The sequence below is a fragment of the Eschrichtius robustus genome, chromosome 11 (genome assembly GCF_028021215.1).
Source record: "Eschrichtius robustus isolate mEscRob2 chromosome 11, mEscRob2.pri, whole genome shotgun sequence".
Classification (NCBI taxonomy): Eukaryota; Metazoa; Chordata; class Mammalia; order Artiodactyla; family Eschrichtiidae; genus Eschrichtius; species Eschrichtius robustus.
Window position 1 is genome coordinate 59,539,094 of NC_090834.1, and position 20,189 is coordinate 59,559,282.

General features: G+C 39.0%; 1 protein-coding gene and 1 pseudogene across 3 annotated transcripts in view; one reads left to right on the top strand and one right to left on the bottom strand.

Annotated features, from left to right (window-relative positions):
• UVRAG (UV radiation resistance associated) overlaps positions 1-20,189 on the bottom strand; it is a 313,347-nt gene that overhangs the window by 83,426 nt on the left and 209,732 nt on the right. For all 3 annotated transcript variants that reach the window (XM_068554579.1, XM_068554580.1, XM_068554581.1), the window contains one exon: positions 701-779. In XM_068554579.1, the coding sequence (XP_068410680.1) occupies positions 701-779 (79 nt within the window). The remainder of the gene's footprint in view (positions 1-700; positions 780-20,189) is intronic.
• On the top strand, positions 3,855-4,250 carry LOC137772588 (U6 snRNA-associated Sm-like protein LSm4 pseudogene; annotated as a pseudogene).

Here is a 20,189-nt window from a genome sequence, read left to right on the forward strand (position 1 = left end):
ATGTCCAAATAAAAACAAGGCGCTGAAGCTGATCTTCCTTTACAACTAGAAAATTTATGGCATGTCCACCTCTTGAAGTAGAGCCAAGTGAGCTAAGGAAATGCTATATATTTCTTTCAGGAAAATGCAAACCCAAGCATCTGACAGCCTTTCTACGGCATGTGGAAAGGCATTAAGTGAGATACGAACTGGTGTGATGTTGGGAGAGCCACAAAAATCCAAGCTGGGTTGGAAGGACCATGTGCTTGGTCTTTTCTTTGGGGCCCTGGATAACAGATGAGGAGACTATTAGGGACTTGCCAAAGTCAGTAAACCTTTACTCCGTAAACAACTCCCAATGCAAAATGAGCCCCCAGAAGTGGTCTAAGAGAAGAAAGCTGTGTGAGAAGAAAGCTATTACCAGTCAAGCTGTAGAGGCAAGAGGTTATAAAGCCCACACATTCAAGTACAGTCTACTAGCAGGTAACAATTCAGTAAATGGTTTCTGAGTTTAGCAGGAGGATTGCAATTTGTACACATTGCTTCTTTGTGGCATTTACAATGGCACAGAAAAGGACTGTGGCCAAAAAAGAACTTTGCATTACCACTGTAACTAGTTAAATAGGAGTCAACTGTAGTACTTATTCATAAAGAGGGTTAGAGATCCAAGGAAGCAGGCTGCATGTGGGAAGTAGGAGGGGAGTAAAGAGGAGTTACTTACCTGTGCTATATTTTTGTTCAGAAGATAGACACCGTAATCAAACTGCAACTTCTCCCCTCCTTTTGGATATAATGGAAACCTAAAAAAGGTAAAGTAGGGTCAGAAGTTTTCAAAAACTTGAGTAAAACAACCTCCAAGTTGTTGACAAAGGCAGAAGTTTCCTGGATACAGCATAAACATCTGAAGACTTGGACTAAGTCACTTATATAGTCACTGTAACCTATTATCTTAATATCTTCATAACATTAGTCAAATCAGAATGATGGCTGCTTTGTTTCAAAGAAAAAATTGAACAGGTCATGCAATAAGGGACAAATATATAAGGAAGTGACCCACTATCCTCAAGGAGTTGAGGCCACTATGTCTCTTATTTATATATCATAAACCTACCACCCTGAGATTAAGATCCTAGAATTTTTTTTCCTCTAATACTTTGGACCTGACATCTCAACTTCTACTAAAAGGGACAGAAAGATTAAGAAAAATATCAGACGTGAAAGCGATATCTAAGGTTCCTGTTGCTTCTGAGGTGGCTAGTCAAATCAACAGCACCAATGAGCAAAAATTCATCAAAAATTCATTCACATTCGCAGGGGTGGCTATTTGGATGTTACTTCTCCAAGGCAATGTACTCATGCCATAGAGTTCTCATAAGACTTTCCATTTTAACCTGATTCACTGAAGCAACAAAGGCATGAGATCTGTAGATCTCCATAAAAGTGATGAGTTATTTTAGGGAATAAGTTTCCTTCACTATTCCCTTTTCCTACTCCTGCAAATGAAGAAGAAAAGGTTAGAGTATATCTATGTTCTAGTCATATTTTCCCCTGATTCTCAAGACCAAGCATACATTTTGGCCCCTGCAACAGATTTCTCTACAAGCAGATCAATCACAACTTAGACAGGGTCAAGAAGAAACTTTACTTTCCTTCGTTTTGCAATATATGACTATTCTTAAGAATAACATAACCTTACAGAAATAAATGGTAGGTGACAATTACTGGATATTCTTAATTTCAATTGTGTTTTAATTGTCTGAGGAAAAGATACATTCCATAATGCTTGGAGGATACTATTTTCTAGGGAAAATGAAAGAAAGGAAACAGAATTTAAAGCTTTATATTAAATTCTCGAGTTGCTGATTACATAATGTCCAAAAGGTAAATTTGTCGTACTGTAAAATTACAGGCACTGGGGAGCGAGCAAGGTCATGATCTGTCTGTATTCTCTACAGTGGAACACCACATGCTTCATACAGCCATCAAGAAGATATAGCTTTGTATTTAATTGAAGCTATAAAAAATAAACTAGGACATACGGTTTGGCCCTAAATTGAGATGCATTAAAAATGACAGCAAAGCAAATTCGGGATAAGCAAAGTGTAACACACCAGGCTTTTACAGGGTATCTGGGAATCATTCAAACTTGCATGGGGTAGCCTGCAAAGAAACTACCTAACTGAAAGGATATATTAACAAAGGGGCAATTATGAAGAAATTGACTAGTGTCCTAAAGCTCTATACTGTATAGTTGTTATACTATAAACCATTACATGTAGACTATCTGCATAGCTCTCCAAACTCACAAATATCTCCACTTCCAAGGTATAAATGCAGAAACTGTTTCAAATGTTGGAAAAGTAAACTGAAATAAGCATACATTGAAAACCAAGCCTCTGAATCCTGAAGAATAGATCTTACGACATTGACTTTATTACTTCATTGGGACTTCTTTATAGAAAGAAGGAGCCCCAAGGTGTGTATGTACCATTAAAACAAATCTAAAGAGTGATTAGAGCCAAAGGTTCAAATAGGGAAACTTTAAGACAGATCAAATATTAGGACAGAGTTCACATCTTATATTGCTTTCAAATTCTTAAGGGGTCATGTCAAGTTTAACAGTATAATAGCTTCTAACCATTACACAGTCATCTTACTCTGCGAAAGTACATGGATTTATAGATCTATTAAGCAATCTAGAAAAATGAAATCCATCTAAAAGGGTAAAACCTATTACCATCAGGATATAAGATACAAATCAAAGGCATCTTAATTCAATATACATAGAGAATCTCATTAGCAAACTGCAGAAGGTTTAGATAAGAATGTGGTCATTCAAGTACAACCAGAAAAATGTCCTTAGCACCATAAATAGAATTAATTTAAGGGAGTATTAGATTAAATAACTAGAGGGATAACTATACATTTCCTATTATTATACTTTTACAGAAAATGCAATTAAAATGAGCAATATTAAATTCTTTTCCAAATTAAATTATATTTCCAAGTTGTTTGAAAAATTCACTGACTCCACCTGGTAAAAGTCAATGAGTTAGAAAGCAATAAATAGATTATCTGTGAAGATGGTTTGGAGCTCTTTAGTACCTAATAATTTCCGTGTGATTAAAGAATTATGACATGAGTACCAAAAAGCCAATGTGATCCCAGGTTGTATTAACAGAAAGAGAGCAGATAACCAGGGAACGTGCTAGTGCCAACTATCAATACTTAGTACTGGGTCAGATGATACTGACAGATCTATGTTTAGTTCTGGGAGTTAATATTTCTTTTTACAAGCATACAGATAAATAACTGGAACCTTTCTTATAGGTTATGTTTCTTATAGGTTTTGTAATAATCTCATTTGACTATAAAAAGCATGCAGTGAAGCAGAGTGGTCCAGTGCTTTTGTTATTTAAAAGAAACTAACTTGCCTTGGTCACCTACTTAGTGGAAAAGATATGACACCTCAGCATTAGGTCTTCAGTTATATATACTCAGTATTCTTTCTATTGTCACTGGGTCCTTTAGAGAAGAACACCCAGGATGATTAGAAGAATGGGAGCCATAGTTCTGAGAGAAATGGTTGACGGAACCACAGGTGTTTAGCCTGGAGGGCAGAAGTCTCATGGACAACAAATGAAGGACTTTCAGAGAGAAAAAAAGCTGGTTTTGTTCTCATGGCTTCAAGCAGGAAAACCCAAAGTTGATGGCAAAAAGTTACAGGAAAGTTGATGTCACCACAGAATTAATCAAAATCCAAAAGATCTTGAGTAGAGGAAGCTAAGCAGAGGTCGGTCAACCAATAATAACCATGCGGTGAGCTGCGGCGGCTGTGGTGGAAGTGGCCGGGGAGCCCGGTCCCCGCTGGCACCATGCTTCACTTGTGGCTGCTGAAAACGGCTCAGAATCACCCACTGTTGGTGGAGCTCAAAAACGGGGAGACGTACAATGGGCATCTGGTGAGCTGCGACAACTGGATGAACATCAACTTGCGGGAGGTGATCTGCAAGTCCAGGGACAGGGACAAATTCTGGCTGATGCCCGAGTGCTACATCCGCGGCAGCACCATCAAGTACCTGCGCATCCCCGATGAGATCACCGACACGGTCAAGGAGGAGGTGGCGGCCAAGGGCCGTGGCCGTGGGGGCCTGCAGCAGCAGAAGTGACAGAAGGGCCATGGCATGGGGGGTGCCGGGCGAGGAGGGATCCCAGGGACCAGCAGAGATCAGCCAGAAAGGAGGCCGGGCAGAGAGGCGGGCAAACAGTGAGCCGCCCCTCTGTTCCCCAGGGACTGAGCCGCAACCACCGAGCATCTGCTCCCACCCCCGAGGCCGCTTTTCTACGCTCCAGTTTATGAGTCTGTTCAGAACAAAACGAAGAGGCAGGTGTCCGGGTAGGACCCCCTGCCTGTCATCTGTGATCCTCCTCTTTTTTTGTTAGCCAGGAGTTCTACAGTTGGAAATGTTATTCTGTGCTTCTGGTTTTGTGAAGTCGCAGCAGACTTGATTCCTGGAAGATTCTGTATGTAATGCATCTTTAAAGGCCTCACTCTTGTTTTAAGGTCAGGCATTTTCCAAACAGGTCTGTTTTGCATTTTGTGTTAGATCCCTGTGTGATGAACAGAGGGGAGGTTTTTATTTTAAGCTGTTTGCACTGAGACTGACAGCCTGGAGAATTTCCTGAAACACGGACCCCAAAATTGCCTTTTCAAAATGAATCCAGATGAACCTTTGCCTCAGAAGCGGTTCTGGGGGACAACACTGGGCCCCGTCCCATCACTTCTTCTCTCCCTCTTTGTGTGACAAAAAACAAAAAACAAAACAAAAAAACGAAAAACTACAACTATGAAAACAAAAACAAAAAACCCCCATGCATTCAGGGGTCTAGTGGGCTGAATGGTGGTCCCCCCGAAACATATGTCCATATCTGGAAACCCAGAACCTGTGAATGCAACATTATTTGGGAAAAGGGGAAGAATCTTGAGATTAGAATATCCTTGAATATCCGGTTGGGCCCTAACTCCAGTTAAGTGTCCTTATAAGGACACAGAGGAGAGACACAGAGAAGAGGAGAAGGTCGCCTGAAGATGGAAGCAGAGATTCAAGTTACACAGCCACAAGCCAAGGAATGCCTGGAGCCAGCAGAAGCTGGAAACGGCAAGGAATGAATCTCCCCTAGAGCTTTCAGTGCCCTGCTGACACCTTTATTTTGGACTTCTGGCCTCCAGACTATGAGAGAATAAATTTCTGCTACTTTAAGTCACCAAGTCTGTGGTAATTTGTTACAGCAGCCCTAGAGCCTAACACGGGGGGGAATCAAACACTGGATGACCCATTGGACTCGATGAGGTATAGTAACTCATCCGTCTCCAAGATTCTGTAATTCTGAATATGCCAAAATAAATATATTGACTATAACTTCATATTTCCTTCAGGAACCAAGAAAATATTTCAAGAGTATAATGCCAAAGGGTCACGATGATAGGCATCAGCTAAGGCTGCAAAGTAGACCTACTGAAGTGCTAGCAAATGAAATGTGAGAAAAAGAGATTCATATGTATGGTCTGAAAGTAGGAAAAGTTTTAAAATTAAATTTATATATATATAAATATTATATATAATACATATTCAAATTACTTCACATGTGTATATGTATATATGAAGGATATGCCACAATCAATTTGGAATAAAACTGTAAAAGAAATTTATTTTGAACCTTTCTTCTTTTCAAAAGATACAATTATCATAAGCCCTTCCCTCTCCTCCCCAAACCAGACATTTTTTAAAAGGACTCCACATTGGTTAGTTTCTTGCCTTCACCTTCGGAGCCCCACATCCACGTCTGGTTCTTTGATGGCTCAGCTGGGGATAAGGATATGGCTATAGTTAATTCAAAATTTTTATTATGCATATTAAGATCACTTCTGCTCATTGTGTTTGTAGAAAATGTGACAACACATCCTCAGTATGTTCTGAGGCCATGAGTTTGCTTCAAACTCAACTTACTTTCTCCTGTCTAGATTAGTCTTCTCCCACAACTTTTACCAGTTACTCAGGCTTAGAGCGGCATTCAATTTTTACCCTTTTTTGCATTTTATATATGCAGTGATCCACCAGGTCCACAAGCCATTTTCCCTGTGAAACATTCTCAGCTCTCCGTTCCCATCGCCACTCTAGAAAGTTCTTTGTTGTTGTGTGGACTGTAGGAATGTTTAGCAGCATTCCTGTCCTCTACTCACTAGAAAGTAGTATCATTATTTTCCTTCTTAAGTAAGACTTTTTATCATGTCACTTAGCAGCCCTGCTTCCTAACCAGTTATTGTTTTAAATTTCAACTTCTCTGCCTAGCTTTCAAGGCCTTAGTGATCTGAACTGTCAGAGTTATCTGCAACCTTATTCTGTTCAAGTGGTTTTCTCAGTCTCATGAACACACCAAGCTCATTTCTCTCTGCCTTTGCACACTTCCTGAAAATGCCCATGTCTCTCTTTCCTTCCACCTGGCAGAGTAAAAGAGACTACTATGTTTTACTTTGTCATGACTAAAAAAAGAAAAACTCACATTTTTCTGCTGAGCTGTATAATAACGCTAAAGCTTTATCTATAATTCATTCCAAGTTGATGAGGATGCAGTAAAACTGTAAGGCAGGCCAGAGGCACACAAGATAAAAAATGGCTGGAGCAGAGTGAGGGAAAAGGAAGAGGAGATAAAGTCAGCAAGGTAATGGGTCCAGATCATGCAAGATCTAGTAGGTCAGAGTAAGGACTTTGGTTTTTACTCTGAACAAGAGGGGAAGCTCTGGAGGGTTCTGAAAAGATGAGAGACACAGATGCTTTGGCTTCTCTGAGAGAACAAACTGCAGGGGAGGAAGAAAGGAAACATGGAGAGGCTACTGCCAAGACCCAGCCAAGAAAACGAGGGTGGTATAAACCAGGATGGTAGCTGTGAAAGTGGTGAGGAGTAACTGAATTCCTGTATTTTGAAGATAGAGCCAAATGATTTGTTGAAAGATCTTACATGAGGTGTGAGAGGCAGAGGAGTCAAGGATAACTTCAAAGTTTTGGGCCTAAGCAACTGATAAAATGAGGTTGTCATCTTAATTTGATAAAAGTACAGGCGACATTAAAATAGACAGCTAGGGGGTGGGGTGAGGAACAGAGTATGAGTGCTCAGTGCTAGAAGATTGGGCTGGAGAGGCCAGCAGGGACCAGACTGCACAGGGTCCTGTAAACCACAAGACATCTAGACTATATCCTTAAGGACAATGGGAGGATAATTAGAGATTTCTGAAGCACGAGAGTGACAGAATTGGGGTTTATATTTCTTAAAGACCACTCTAGCCACAGTGCAGTAAATAAAGGGGAACAAGACCTGGTTAGGAGGCTGTTGCAATGGTTCAGACCAGAATGGTGATGGTTTTGATTACGGTTCCAATAGTGGAGACGAACATATGTGAACAGATTTGAGCTATGATTTGTAGGTAGAGTGCAAGACTCTGTGATAGACAGTTGTGACAGTGGTGAAGACAGAGGGGTCAAAGATGACCCTTCGGTTTCCTGATTGAGTAACTAGGTAGATGGTGGTGTCTATGAACTGAGATAGGGAATGCTGAGGAGGAGCAGGTGTATATACTTTACATGTATATAAGATAGATAATATATTTTACATAAAATATTCTTATACATAAAGTTAAGAGAAATTTGGGGTAAAAATATCAAAAATTACAAAACCTTAAAGGGAAACTTAAAAAAATCATAAAGAAGAGGGTTGTTTCAGAGCCTTAAGAATATCAACAAGAGATGGGGAAATGAAAAGGGGTCTAAGAAGGACTGCTCAGAAAGATTTGAGGAAAACCAAGTGTCTCACCAGAAAAGCACAGAGAAAGTGTTAATTTAAGAAGGAAGATATCATCAGTAGTCAAATGCTGCTGACAGTTCAAGCAACGGAGACATGAAGACATGTCTATTGGATGTAATTACATGAATTCATTGGTAGGTAGCTTTGGTAATACGGTAAACACAAGTTTAAATGAAGCAGTGGCAGATGGAAGACTGGTGTGAGTTCAGGAGTGACGAGGTGAGGAAAGGGAGATGATGTGAAGTTTGCCACAATGAGAAGAGAGCTCAGAAACACGGTGAAGCATAGTGGGATGCCCTGAGAAGGTGAGAGGGAACAGGGTCTCCATCCTACAGGTGGTGAGAGCACAGGAGAAGGATTTGCCTTGGATGGCAGGTGGGCCAAGTCTCCCATTATAACAGGAAGGATGAAAGAAACTGATCACTATGGAAACAGTTTATTCACTCAACAATTCTTCACTGAACTCACACTGTGTGCCAGGTATGGTGCTAGGTGGTGGGGATACAAGGGTGAGCAAACACAGACAATGGAGCTTAAAGTCCAGTGGAGCAGACATGGCTCACATAATCGCACCAACAAATACATAGTTTATAAATGAAGTACTCTGAAGGAAAGGAACAGTATTCCAGAAAAGAGGTGGACAAAAAGACTGAGAGAGTCAGGGAAGACTTCTGAGAGAAAGTGACATTTTAGCTGAGACCTCAAAGATGAGTAGGGGACTTCCCTGGTGGTCCAGTGGTTAAGACTCCGTGCTCCCAATGCAGGGGGCCCGGGTTCGATCCCTGGTCGGGGAACTAGATCCCGCATGCCGCAACTAAAAGAGCCCGCATGCCACAACTAAGACCCAGCGCAGACAAATAAATAAATAAATAAATATTTAAAAAAAAAAAAAAAAAAAAAAGATGAGTAGGAGCTAAGGGAAGGAATGTTCCAACTAAAGGAAGCGGCGTATGTAAAGAACCACTGCAGGGGTAAGCATGCTGCTTCATGGAATTAAAAGAAGGACAGTATAGTTGGTCTGAAGGGAGTTCTGGCGAGAGAGGAAGCTAAAGCTGGATAGGAAGGTAGACTATGCAGGGCCCTCTAGACCATGTCAGACCATAGTCTGATTTTTTTTCCTAAGAGAAATAAGAAACCATGGAAGGACTTTAAACAAAGGTGTAACTTGCTTAGATTTTCATTTGATACATTCCTTCTTTAATTAACCCTTTCTCCTTGAACTTTGCTGACAATGACCGATATGCATTTTGAAAAAAAATATGCTGACTGCTGTGGAGAATGGTTTAGAGAAGGTGAGACCAGCATGTTGCAGTAATCTAGGTGAGAGATCACGGTTGCTTAGACTAACGTGGTGATATTAGAAATGGAAAAAAGGAGACTAATTTGGAAGACTTTTAGGAGATAACTCATAAAGATTTGGTTATGGTTTGGAAGTGAAGGGTGATGGATAGAGAGGGATCATGAAGAACTCAATGTTTTGTTTTGCCCAAATGAATGAAAGTTTGATCAAATGGTAGAACTTCAACAAAGAAATGTAATAGAACTGCTGAGCACTACTGAGAGCCCAGAAATGGTAATTAATCATGAGTTTGTAATGATACTATTGCGTGACTCTCTACACATCTGCTTGGGTGCAGCAGGTACAGAGAAAATGGACAACAGGGCTGTAAGAATGCCAAAAAGTCATGGGGGGGCGGGGGCAAGACAAAGGTGTTACTAAAATAATGGGCCATATAATCTAAACTAAATAAAAAAGCCAGGTCTGAAGGTCACCAAGAAGAACAATGAACAAGAGGCTAACACACAAGCTGAAGGAGCTGAGGTAGTCATCAGAGAGCAGGATGCCTGAATCAGATTCTGGATGTGGACTGAAAGAAATGATGATGTGATTCAGAGAGTAACCAGGGGAGTAGATAAAAACTATGGGATGCAAGAGATCACTGGTGCCAAAAGATCAAGAAAATGAAAGGCTAGGGTGTTGAATGAATCACCCACTTGTGTGTTAGTGTCACCCATAACAGCAAGATTTTGAATAGAAAGAGAAAGACTGTTTCTCTTTCCTATGTTACCTGTTTCTTGTTTCTCTGTTGCCAAAACACATGATGAGTAATGGGGTTATAACTGAGGGACCGAAAGAGTGGTAAAGTTGAAGAGCGTATGTCTCAAAGGAATAGGTTTTCGTATGTTTGCTTTGCCAACAGGGTAAAGAGGTAAGACTCTAGAAAAACCAACAAGAGGAAGAAAACCCCAATCTCATCTCCTGAATCTGAATACCTACTAGCACATAAGAAAATTAATAGCTACCAAATGGGTACTCGTGAGGTCCTCAGGGAAAATTCAAATTCAGTTAGGGCAAGAGATAGGCTGAACTCCCTGAGAAGAGCCTGAAGATACAGGAGGATTTGCTGATTATACAGATGCACTTTCAGAGGAAGCAGCTGGGGGAAATAGAGGGCTGGGTCAGGGTCCACAAAGGAGAGGGCATTTTGAAGACGATGGAGATGATTACAAAAGGTTTTGATGTGTTTCAATGGAAGGGTGAGGTATTCCCATCTGGTAGCTTCTATTTTCTCTATAAAGTCAGAAATGGGATGATTTATCAAGAAGGAAAGGGAAAACTGGGGATGGGGAAAAAAGAGAGAAGGTTTAAGACGGTCATGCGGAAGGAGAATCAGATATCTAAGGATGTATTAGTCCAACTGAAATAGATGACTTGAATTTACAGTGCTCCAATCTTTCCAACTGTTTGATTTTTTTCCCATAGGTAAGTGGGTTAGAGGTAAGGATGATGGGATAAGAATATCTAGGATATGGAAAAGAGAGAAACTACAAGCATGAAGCCACTAGGGTAATGACAGTGGCCTAGCCAGGGCAGGAAGATGGGGGCAGTCTATAAGGAGGTGCATAAATCTGCAGAGACTTTTAAAATGATAATAAAATGGGTTAAAAACAACAAATCTAATGCCTAATGCCAGTGATAAAATAATCCTCCCAGAAAAAAAATCTTTTGTTGGTCTAAGTTCTAAACAATTGCTGCAGTGACTGTTTGATTTCTATATGTATGCAATCTTCAAATCAGGATGTTTTCATTATGCATATGCTAATAAATATTATATCAACACGGAAGTTAATTCAAAGAACTCCCAGCTGTACAGTCAGCCCAACAAAGTGGACTAAACTACACACTTCCAATTTGATTAAATTTCAAATGGTTTGGAATCTTCGAAGCTTCCTTTGGACACAGTTTGTGTCCCCAGACTGTCTGGTGTAACATATTCCCACATATTCCCGTGTTTAAACAGTAGGTTCAAAATAAACAATGATAGCAATGTGCAATTTTTCTTAGTTCCGAATTACTTTTTTTCCTGGTGTAGTTTTAGATAAGGTTATTCAGATACAAAAATATTTACAATCAGCCTTGAACAAGGTACAGTAAAATACAAACCTTTAAAATTGCTCCCTGAAGATGGGCACACAGAAACTGTTCAAAAGAAAAAGTATATATATATGTATATTTTTTTCAATAAAAGAAAATTTTCTGCTTTTCTTTTTTGGCTATTATCATCTGTTTCATGTCATGATTATTACTGAAAATAATTTTATCATATAGAGAAAGAGGTGTTGAAAATGATCTACTCCAAGTGTCAAAACACTAGGTACATGCTACTGAGAAGTGGTTTTGAATTGACATTACCTTCTCTAGACCCAGAGACATGGGAGGTAGAAGAAACAAGTCTCCTCTTGAGAAGGCTCCAGGGTAAATGACACTTTCAGAAGAGAGCCAGTGATTTTACTTACCTCTAGCAGTTGTATACTACAGATATATAGTAAAGAGGCTGAAGACTTGTATATATTATAGTCACTGAAGAGGGGTTTCAGAAAACACAGAGGAAAGGTCTAGGAGGGAAGTGAGGAGAGAGAGATAATAGATCAAAGGAGAAGCAGCAAACAAAAGATAACAATGTTGAAATAATTCATGGGCAGAGGGTGACAAAAGTCCTTATAAAAGGGTAAGAAGAAGAGTGATCTTCCCCTCTCCTCCTTTGGGGAAGGAAGAGAGAGAGAATGTATAATAGGAAATCATATATACCAGTGAAAAAAAGATATTAAATTTGATATAACAGGTAATAAGATGCCATCACAAGTTTTTAAAGGAGAAATTACGTAATGAAAAGATTTACATCAGATTATTCTCTTTGCCAATATTAAATATAGTTCTTTAGACAGAGCTGTACTAAAAAGAGAAGGGAATTTCAGGGAAATCGAATTCCAAATAATTTCAGTAAGAAGGTTAAAAAAATCCCCATTTTTTAAAAACTTTGTAAGTTGCAGGGTTGTGAAAATTGTTAAAGAATTCAGAATCAATTTCCCTGTAGAAACCTTCCAGTTTTTCCACACCCTTTTAGTAACTGTTGAAAAATATTCTACAGGCAAATTTCAGTGAACAGAGCAAAATTAAAGGATGGAAAGCATGTCTATTTTAATAGTCATTTTTATAAAATAAAAATTCTGCCAAGTAAATCAAAATCACATTCCACAACATTAACAGCCATCCTGCATTTGCCCAGGTTTAACAGCACCTGTTTCCCACAAAATCTGTAAAGGTTTTTTTTTTTTTTTTTTTTTTAACTACAATTAAGCGTGCAAGGTGCATAAACCTACATACTTGGTAATGCCAAAAGATGTTTCCATCTGGAATATGAATTTGGAAGAAAAACTGCTCACCATTTTAAATGTCTACTTCACAATGTGTGCACATAATATAGATTTGCTTAAATATATCAGTGCAACTAATGGAATATGCTCTGTAAGCCACTTAGGTGCTCAACCCTTTACATCAAAGTTATTTATTTAATTATAACACCTATTTCTGGGGGGAGAAGAAAAGAAAAGTAGAAGGGGGATTTAGGTGTAAGGAGTTAAGCTTTGAAGTCAGAAAGGCATAGACTCAGGCCCCCAGCTTTGTTACTTATTTGTAGTGTGAACTTGGGCATACTACTCTGAACCTGTTTTCAAATCTCTAAAATGGGTTTAATAACACCGATCTTCCAGGACTGCTTGTGAGAATTAAACTAAACAAAAAAAAAAGCGAAGACCCAGCATAGTTACCAGGATACCGTAGGCATTCAATTATCATTATTACTATGCGTCACCTCCCCAGTACCTATCTGTAAGTGCCACAAGAGAAGATACTATGTTTGCTGTACATTAATAGGAGGCAAGGAGCTCCAGCACCAGAGTAAAAGAGCCAGTGAGCACTGCCAAAATAACAACAGGGATGCTGATGCTGGATTTTATTTACTGAATATCTATTATGCATTAGGTATTGCACTTAGCATACATTATCAATACAATACAAGCACTTGTCCTATTATAGGCACTGTTATTGAGGTGCCCAAGGTCACACGGTCTTATCTAACACTCAACTACAACCACAGATCTTACCCAACTCGACCTCACCTCTGCCTCAAGTTGGGATTAGCTATTCCTCTCTCATAGAACCCTGTACACTCACCAACGCAGGACCTTTGACACTATTGTAATTGCGTGTTTATGCCTCTGTATCCTCCACAAGAATGGAAACTGTTATTAATACTGTATCCTAGTTCCTCGAGCACAATGTCTGGAACATTTTTACCTGTTCAATGGAGGGAGGAGTAAATGTAGGGATGAAGTGGTAGAGCTAGAATTCCAACTGGTGCCTTTTGACTCCTCATCTTAAACTAATTCTACACCATGGACCCAAGCCCCACCCCCGCCCAGTAATAATCCCATTTTGTAAATCTGTATTATTTTGTAAGTTTCACTTAGTCAAGATTTCTATAAAAAATTTGTGGGATTTCTTCAACTCACAAATGAGATGTTCATGAACCAAATTATTACCAAATTTCACTGATTTCATAAGCTGGCACCTTGAAAACAACCAAATCTAGCCTTTATGTGGCAACCTTTGGGGTTTAGTAAGTCAAAAAGGCAGCGAATGTTGACACCAATAACTATAGATCTTATTAAAGTCCAAAATGCAACTCCTAAAATCCTAGTAACAATATTACATACATTTATTACTTTGGAGACTTACATAAAGCAAAGCAGACAAAAAGCTTGGCAATAAATCCACACATTTTTGAAATATCCGCTTAATTTCACTAAATTGATTTTTCAATAACTGTGTGCATAAATCTGTTAACTACCTAAGTTTAAAGGTTAATTCAAGGTCATCTATCAGAAAGCCTAAAAACTTCTACCTGCTTTCTAGATGTCAAAGCTCAAAATTGCATACATAAGTTAGCTAAAGTCAGTGTTCGAGAATGAATAGGCTGTCTACAAATTCCATATATTCAGAATATATTTGAGAAAGATGTATTTCAATTATGGAATTGCAAAAGGAATTACCTCAACTCATAATTTTACCCAATTTCAGCACACAAAAAGACAATTTAAAGGCCCTTAAAGTCATTCTGTTTAAGTATGGATTTCACAGGAGGAGGAAACTTGAAGAATCATTGATCTGGGAGCAACCAATGCTAACGCCTAGGTTGTCATAATCAATCTGCTTTAATTATCAACAAGTTTTTCCCATTTCTGACCAGTCATTTAGAGCTGACCTTTGACAAGTACTTACAAGTCATCGAAATCTCATTTTATTTTATAGCCTCATATTTGTTACTGGGCTAATCTTTACCTGTTCTACATCACACAACAGCTTACATATTTGAATGGCCCAGCAGTAAATTTCCATGGTCCCCCTGGGTCAGTCAGATGTTAGCTGTTAAGTAAAGCTAAAAGGATCTATGCTTCATAAATTTCCTTCAGGGTCCACATTTGCTCTTACAGGCTAGGCTTTCAAGCCCAAACATCTTTATAGCTATGTGCAGTGATTTATTAACTCCTCCTTGTTTTTATCCAAAAAGATCAATCACATATGTATCAATAAGCTGGTGTGCTGGTGACTGCTTTTTATTGTACATATAACCACCTGCCTTTAATACAAACTTGAGTCTAAAGCTTTTGTAAACTCTTGCGGGATTTTAACAACCTTCACCTGTTTCTAATTTGGTACAAAACATATGGTTTAGCTCTGCTATTTTGTTCTAAGCCAGCCTTTCCTCTTATGGACCCAACAATATAAAAGAAAACAAATCCAGAGCACAAAAACCTAAATTTGGAGGATGTTACACACACACACACACACACACACACACACACACACACACACACACACACACACACACACACACACACACACACACACACTTGGCCCATTACTTCTGAATAGCAGTTTTGACATATAACAGGAATAAATTATTATTTAGTTTCCTTTTTTATTTTTTAAATTTTTATTTATTTATTTTAACATCTTTATTGGAGTATAATTGCTTTACATTGTTGTGTTAGTTTCTGCTGTATAACAAAGTGAATCAGCTATATGTATACATATATCCCCATATCCCCTCCCTCTTGCGTCTCCCTCCCACCCTCCCTATCCCACCCCTCTAGGTGGTCACAAAGCACCGAGCTGATCTCCCTGTGCTATGCAGCTGCTTCCCACTAGCTATCTATTTTACATTTGGTAGTGTATATAAATTCAAAATGGGTTAAAGACCTAAATGTAAATTATTTTATAGTTATGAAATTATTACATTCCTTGGCAAACAATTAGATGTGTCCTACATTACTCTTGAGGTTTCTAAGAATTATGTTCAAACTGTGAAAATGGCTGTTTAACCTTAGGACCTCAAAAAAGGTAACAGCCATATCTAGTTGCCTGTGAGGTTACGGAAGAGAGTTCCTATCTTTACATTCAGGAATCTACATTTGGCCAGGTGAAACCAAGGTTTTCTTTTCTCTTTCCTTATCCCTCTCTAAATTAGACCAAAAGTTGAAGAAGAGGCAGGGTGCCGGCAGAGAGAGAACCACCACCTAACACAACATGGTAAAGTCAATACTAAAATTAAGAGTGTCTGGGTGATAGGGCAGGGAGGAGTAAATCCTCAGGAAAAAGTGACTAACAGAAATGTCTAGGAAAGGCAGAGAAGTCAACATAGCCTCCCACGGCTCTCCCAGACTCTTCTACACATAGTTACTTTTGCAGTCATGGTGGGACCTGACAACACTGGCCACAGCTGGCATTTAATCTCCCATTCAAATTCCTCTCATCCTTTGAGTCCCAATGCAAATACTCAGTCCACTGAAGCCTCCCCCCAAGTCCCAGATCAGAATGGATGGTGCTTTAAGATTCATTAGTATTTATCCTCCGTTTGGAAGCACGTAATCACATTACGGATTTGCTTTATAATCATATATTTACATATCTCTCTCTTGTACAATAATCTACATAACAGGCACTGAATAAATGTTTGTTGAATTGTATTAAATTGGTTTACAAATAAAAAGGTTTTGTATAAATAAAACATACTTAAAAATTAATGTTTATTTATCAAAAGAATACATGTACATGGTTTAAAAAGTCAAACTGCTCTACAAACTTGATGGTAAAAATATTAGTTTACATGTTTCTTAGGTAATACCTCTACCTGAACTCCTAAACCCCTGAGCCAACAATTCTCAATGCTTTAAGCTGCTTTTTAAAATATTTACCCTACATATACATAATTAATATTCTATATTCCTGTTTCTTGATTCTCTGGTTTTAAAAACAATCTATTGACAACCTACTGGAAAAGATGAGGATTTCTCTCTCTTACACATTGCTTCCCCATCTCTTCCCAAAACAACCACACTTCTTCCTCCCATTGTCTCAACAGGGTCAACGCCACATTTTGGGGGAATTCCCTGGCAGTCCAATGTTTAGAACTCAGCGCTTTCAGTGCCGGGGCCCGGGTTTAACCCCTAGTCAGGGAACTAAGATCCCACAAGCTGAGCGTGGCCAAAAATAAACAAACAAACAAAAACACATTCTTTGGTGAAATCAATGTGCAATGTTACAGTATTATAACTACGTAACTATTATTTTGAGTAGAGCCATATAATGAATGATATTTATATTTTCTTTCTTTTCATCATTGGTTCTTCCTGGAGTTAATTACCATCTAATTTCTTCACTTGTTAAATTTATTGATGTACCTCTAACTAATTCATTCTCTGACTCCCTGAAAGCAATGAAAATTCCCTCAAAATATAATTAAATACATCAGATAATCTTTCACTCTTTCTTTGTCCTCCTGCTCTCTAGGCCAGTTGAAGAACTGACCTTCTACAATTTCCCTTCACCATCATCCTGAGATCCCTCTGCTTCTCTGCTGTGCTGGATCCCTTCTTTTCCTTGAATGATGTTTTACTTTTACTTGGTTTATTCCCTTGTACTAATAGAGCACATCTTCCAAGAGTTTCCTAGGAAAGGTGCATAGGGAGATTTTTTTTTTAAGGACCTCCATGTCTGAGAAGACTTTTCTACCATGTATTTGACTGATAGTTTGACACATATAGGCACACCTGGTTTTTACTGTGCTTCACTTTATTGTGCTTCGCAGAGACTGCATTTTTTACAAATGGAAGGTTGTGGCAATCCTGCATCGAGGAAGTCTGTTAGCGCCACTTTTTCCAACAGCATTTGCTCACTTCACCTCTCTCTGCCACAATTTGGTAATTTTTACAATATTTCAAACTTTTTCACTATTATCATATTTGTTATGGTGATCTGTGATCAGTGATGTTTGCTGTTACTATTGCAAAAAGATTACGACTGGCTGAAGGCTCAGGTGATGGTTAGCATTTTTTAGCAGTATTTTTTCATTAAGGTTTGTACACTGTTTTTTAGACATAATGCTATTATTGCACACAACAGACCACAATATAGTGTAAACGTAACTTTTATATGCACTAGGAAGCCAAAAAATTCGTGTGATTTGCTTTATTGTGGTGGTCTAGAATCAAGCCCACAGTATTGCCCAGGGATGCCAAGCTTATAGAAATAATTTTCCCACGGTATTCTGAGGGCACTGTTCCATCACTTTCTACCTTTCAGTGTTGCCTTTGAGCAGTCAGATATCACGATTCCCATTCCATTGTATTTTTCCCCCTCTGCAAGGCTTCAGAATCTTCAGTTTACCTCTAGCATTTCGAAATATCACAGTGCTTGGCACTCACTGGGCTCCCACAATCTGAAATCAAGTCCTTCAAATTATTAGAATTTTTCTTATGTTATTTCTTGAATAATTTCCTACCCTCTTGTTTTCTCTTCCTTTTCTGTACTCACCATTAAATGAATGTTGGATTATCAGATATTTGAAGAATGGCTCTGATTTCTTATCTTTTCTCTCATATTTTGAATCTCTGCCTTTTGTATTTTTTCTTTTTTTGAGCTTTCCTTAACTTCACGTTCCAACTTTGTCCTGTTTTTTTTATTCCATCATTTTACTTTCTGAAGCTTTGCTTGTCTTTTAATGAACGCTCGTTTTCATACCATCTTGTTTTTGTTCTTAGATGTAGTACTTTCCCTTGTCTCACAGAGCATATTAATAGTCTTTAAATTTTGTTTTTTATAAAAAGTCAACTTTATTTATTGAGGTATAATTGACATGTAACATTATATTAGTTCAGCTGTACAACATTAGATATTTATGTGTTTTTACTTTTTGTTGATCCCTAGTCTTTCTTCCCTTCACATTTCTTTTTTGATTATTTATTTTGGCTTCTGTATCTCGTGTGAGAGCTCTCCCCAAATATCTGATGATCCTTGGCTGACCATTCATTCATTCATTTATTTAGTTTTTGGCTGTGTTGGGTCTTTGTTGCTGCATGCGGGCTTTCTCTAGTTGTGGTGAGCAGGGGCTACTCTTCGTTGTGGTGCGTGGGCTTCTCATTGCGGTGGCTTCTCGTGTTGCAGAGCACGGGCTCTAGGTGCGTGGGCTTCAGCAGTTGAGGCATGCGGGCTCAGTAGTTGTGGCACACGGGCTTAGTTACTCCGTGGCATGTGGGATCTTGCCGGACCAGGGATTGAACCCGCGTCCCCTGCATTGGCAGGCGGATTGTTAACCACTGCGCCACCAGGGAAGTCCCTGACCATTCATTTTTTTTTTTTTTTAATTTTTTAATTTATTATTTATTTATTATTTTTATTTTTGGCTGTGTTGGGTCTTCGTTTCTGTGCGAGGGCTTTCTCCAGTTGCGGCGAGTGGGGGCCACTCTTCATCGCGGCGCGTGGGCCTCTCACTATCGCGGCCTCTCTTGTTGCGGAGCAGAGGCTCCAGACGCTCAGGCTCAGTAGTTGTGGCTCACGGGCCCAGTTGCTCCGCGGCATGTGGGATCTTCCCAGACCAGGGCTCGAACCCGTGTCCCCTGCATTGGCAGGCAGATTCTCAACCACTGCGCCACCAGGGAAGCCCCCTGACCATTCATTTTTAAAAGTGAGGCACTAAAACAGTGATTGATGGGACTCACTCATTCCCAGAAATACCCCCAGAGAACTGGCCATAACTGTGACACAAGTTTATGCACAAACCAAGCTCTGGTGATGGAACGGACTTACTATGATTGGTAAAAAGCCAGTTGTAATTTACTGCTGGGGGTGAGCCCCACCTTCCATATAGCAAATGAAGAGAAAGAATAATTAACAAAATGGAGCTCTGCTGATAAGTAGGAAGCCAAGAATGGCTGTGGGTAGACCAGCAACTGCATGTGCCATGGCCCCCTCCCACAAGCTACGAGCTTTATAAATTTGGTGAACATCTGTATATGTCACTTTTTATACTTTTAAAATACAAATGTTTAAATGAACAATGAGAGATCATGTATATCATTCTGCAACTCACTTTTCCCCTCAGTAGTGTTTTTTAAGAGGTATTTTTGCTGATATACATATGTAATGCATTTCTTTGAACTCCTAATTAGTACTCTATCTTATGGATATTCAGACTTTACTCCTCTACTTCCTTACTGACGAAGATTTAGGCTGTTTCTACTTTTTTCTAATTTTTGCCCTCCTTTGAGCAAGTTTTTCTAGTATGAATACAGTTTCTAAGTATGTCCCCATTTTACTAGATTCCTCCAGAATGTTACTGCTGCTAACCCTAGAGAACAATGTGTAGCTTTGGAAGTAAATTTGACCTGTCTGTGACTCAGGTTACACATCAATACAAGGGGAATAATAACAGCATTAATCTCTCTCTATTGTGACTATATAATTTTCAACAGTACCTGAAACATAGTAAGAGCAACTATAATTTTCGGAGTGATTACTTTTGTTGTTATTACTCTTTATATTCCTAGAATAGAGTACAGAGCCTATTCATATCTGTCGTGGGTTTTTTACTGTGTGCACCTGGTTAAATAAGAACTATTTCCCAGAATACCAGCACATGTGTGGATCCAGGCTAGAGCTGAACAAAAATTGG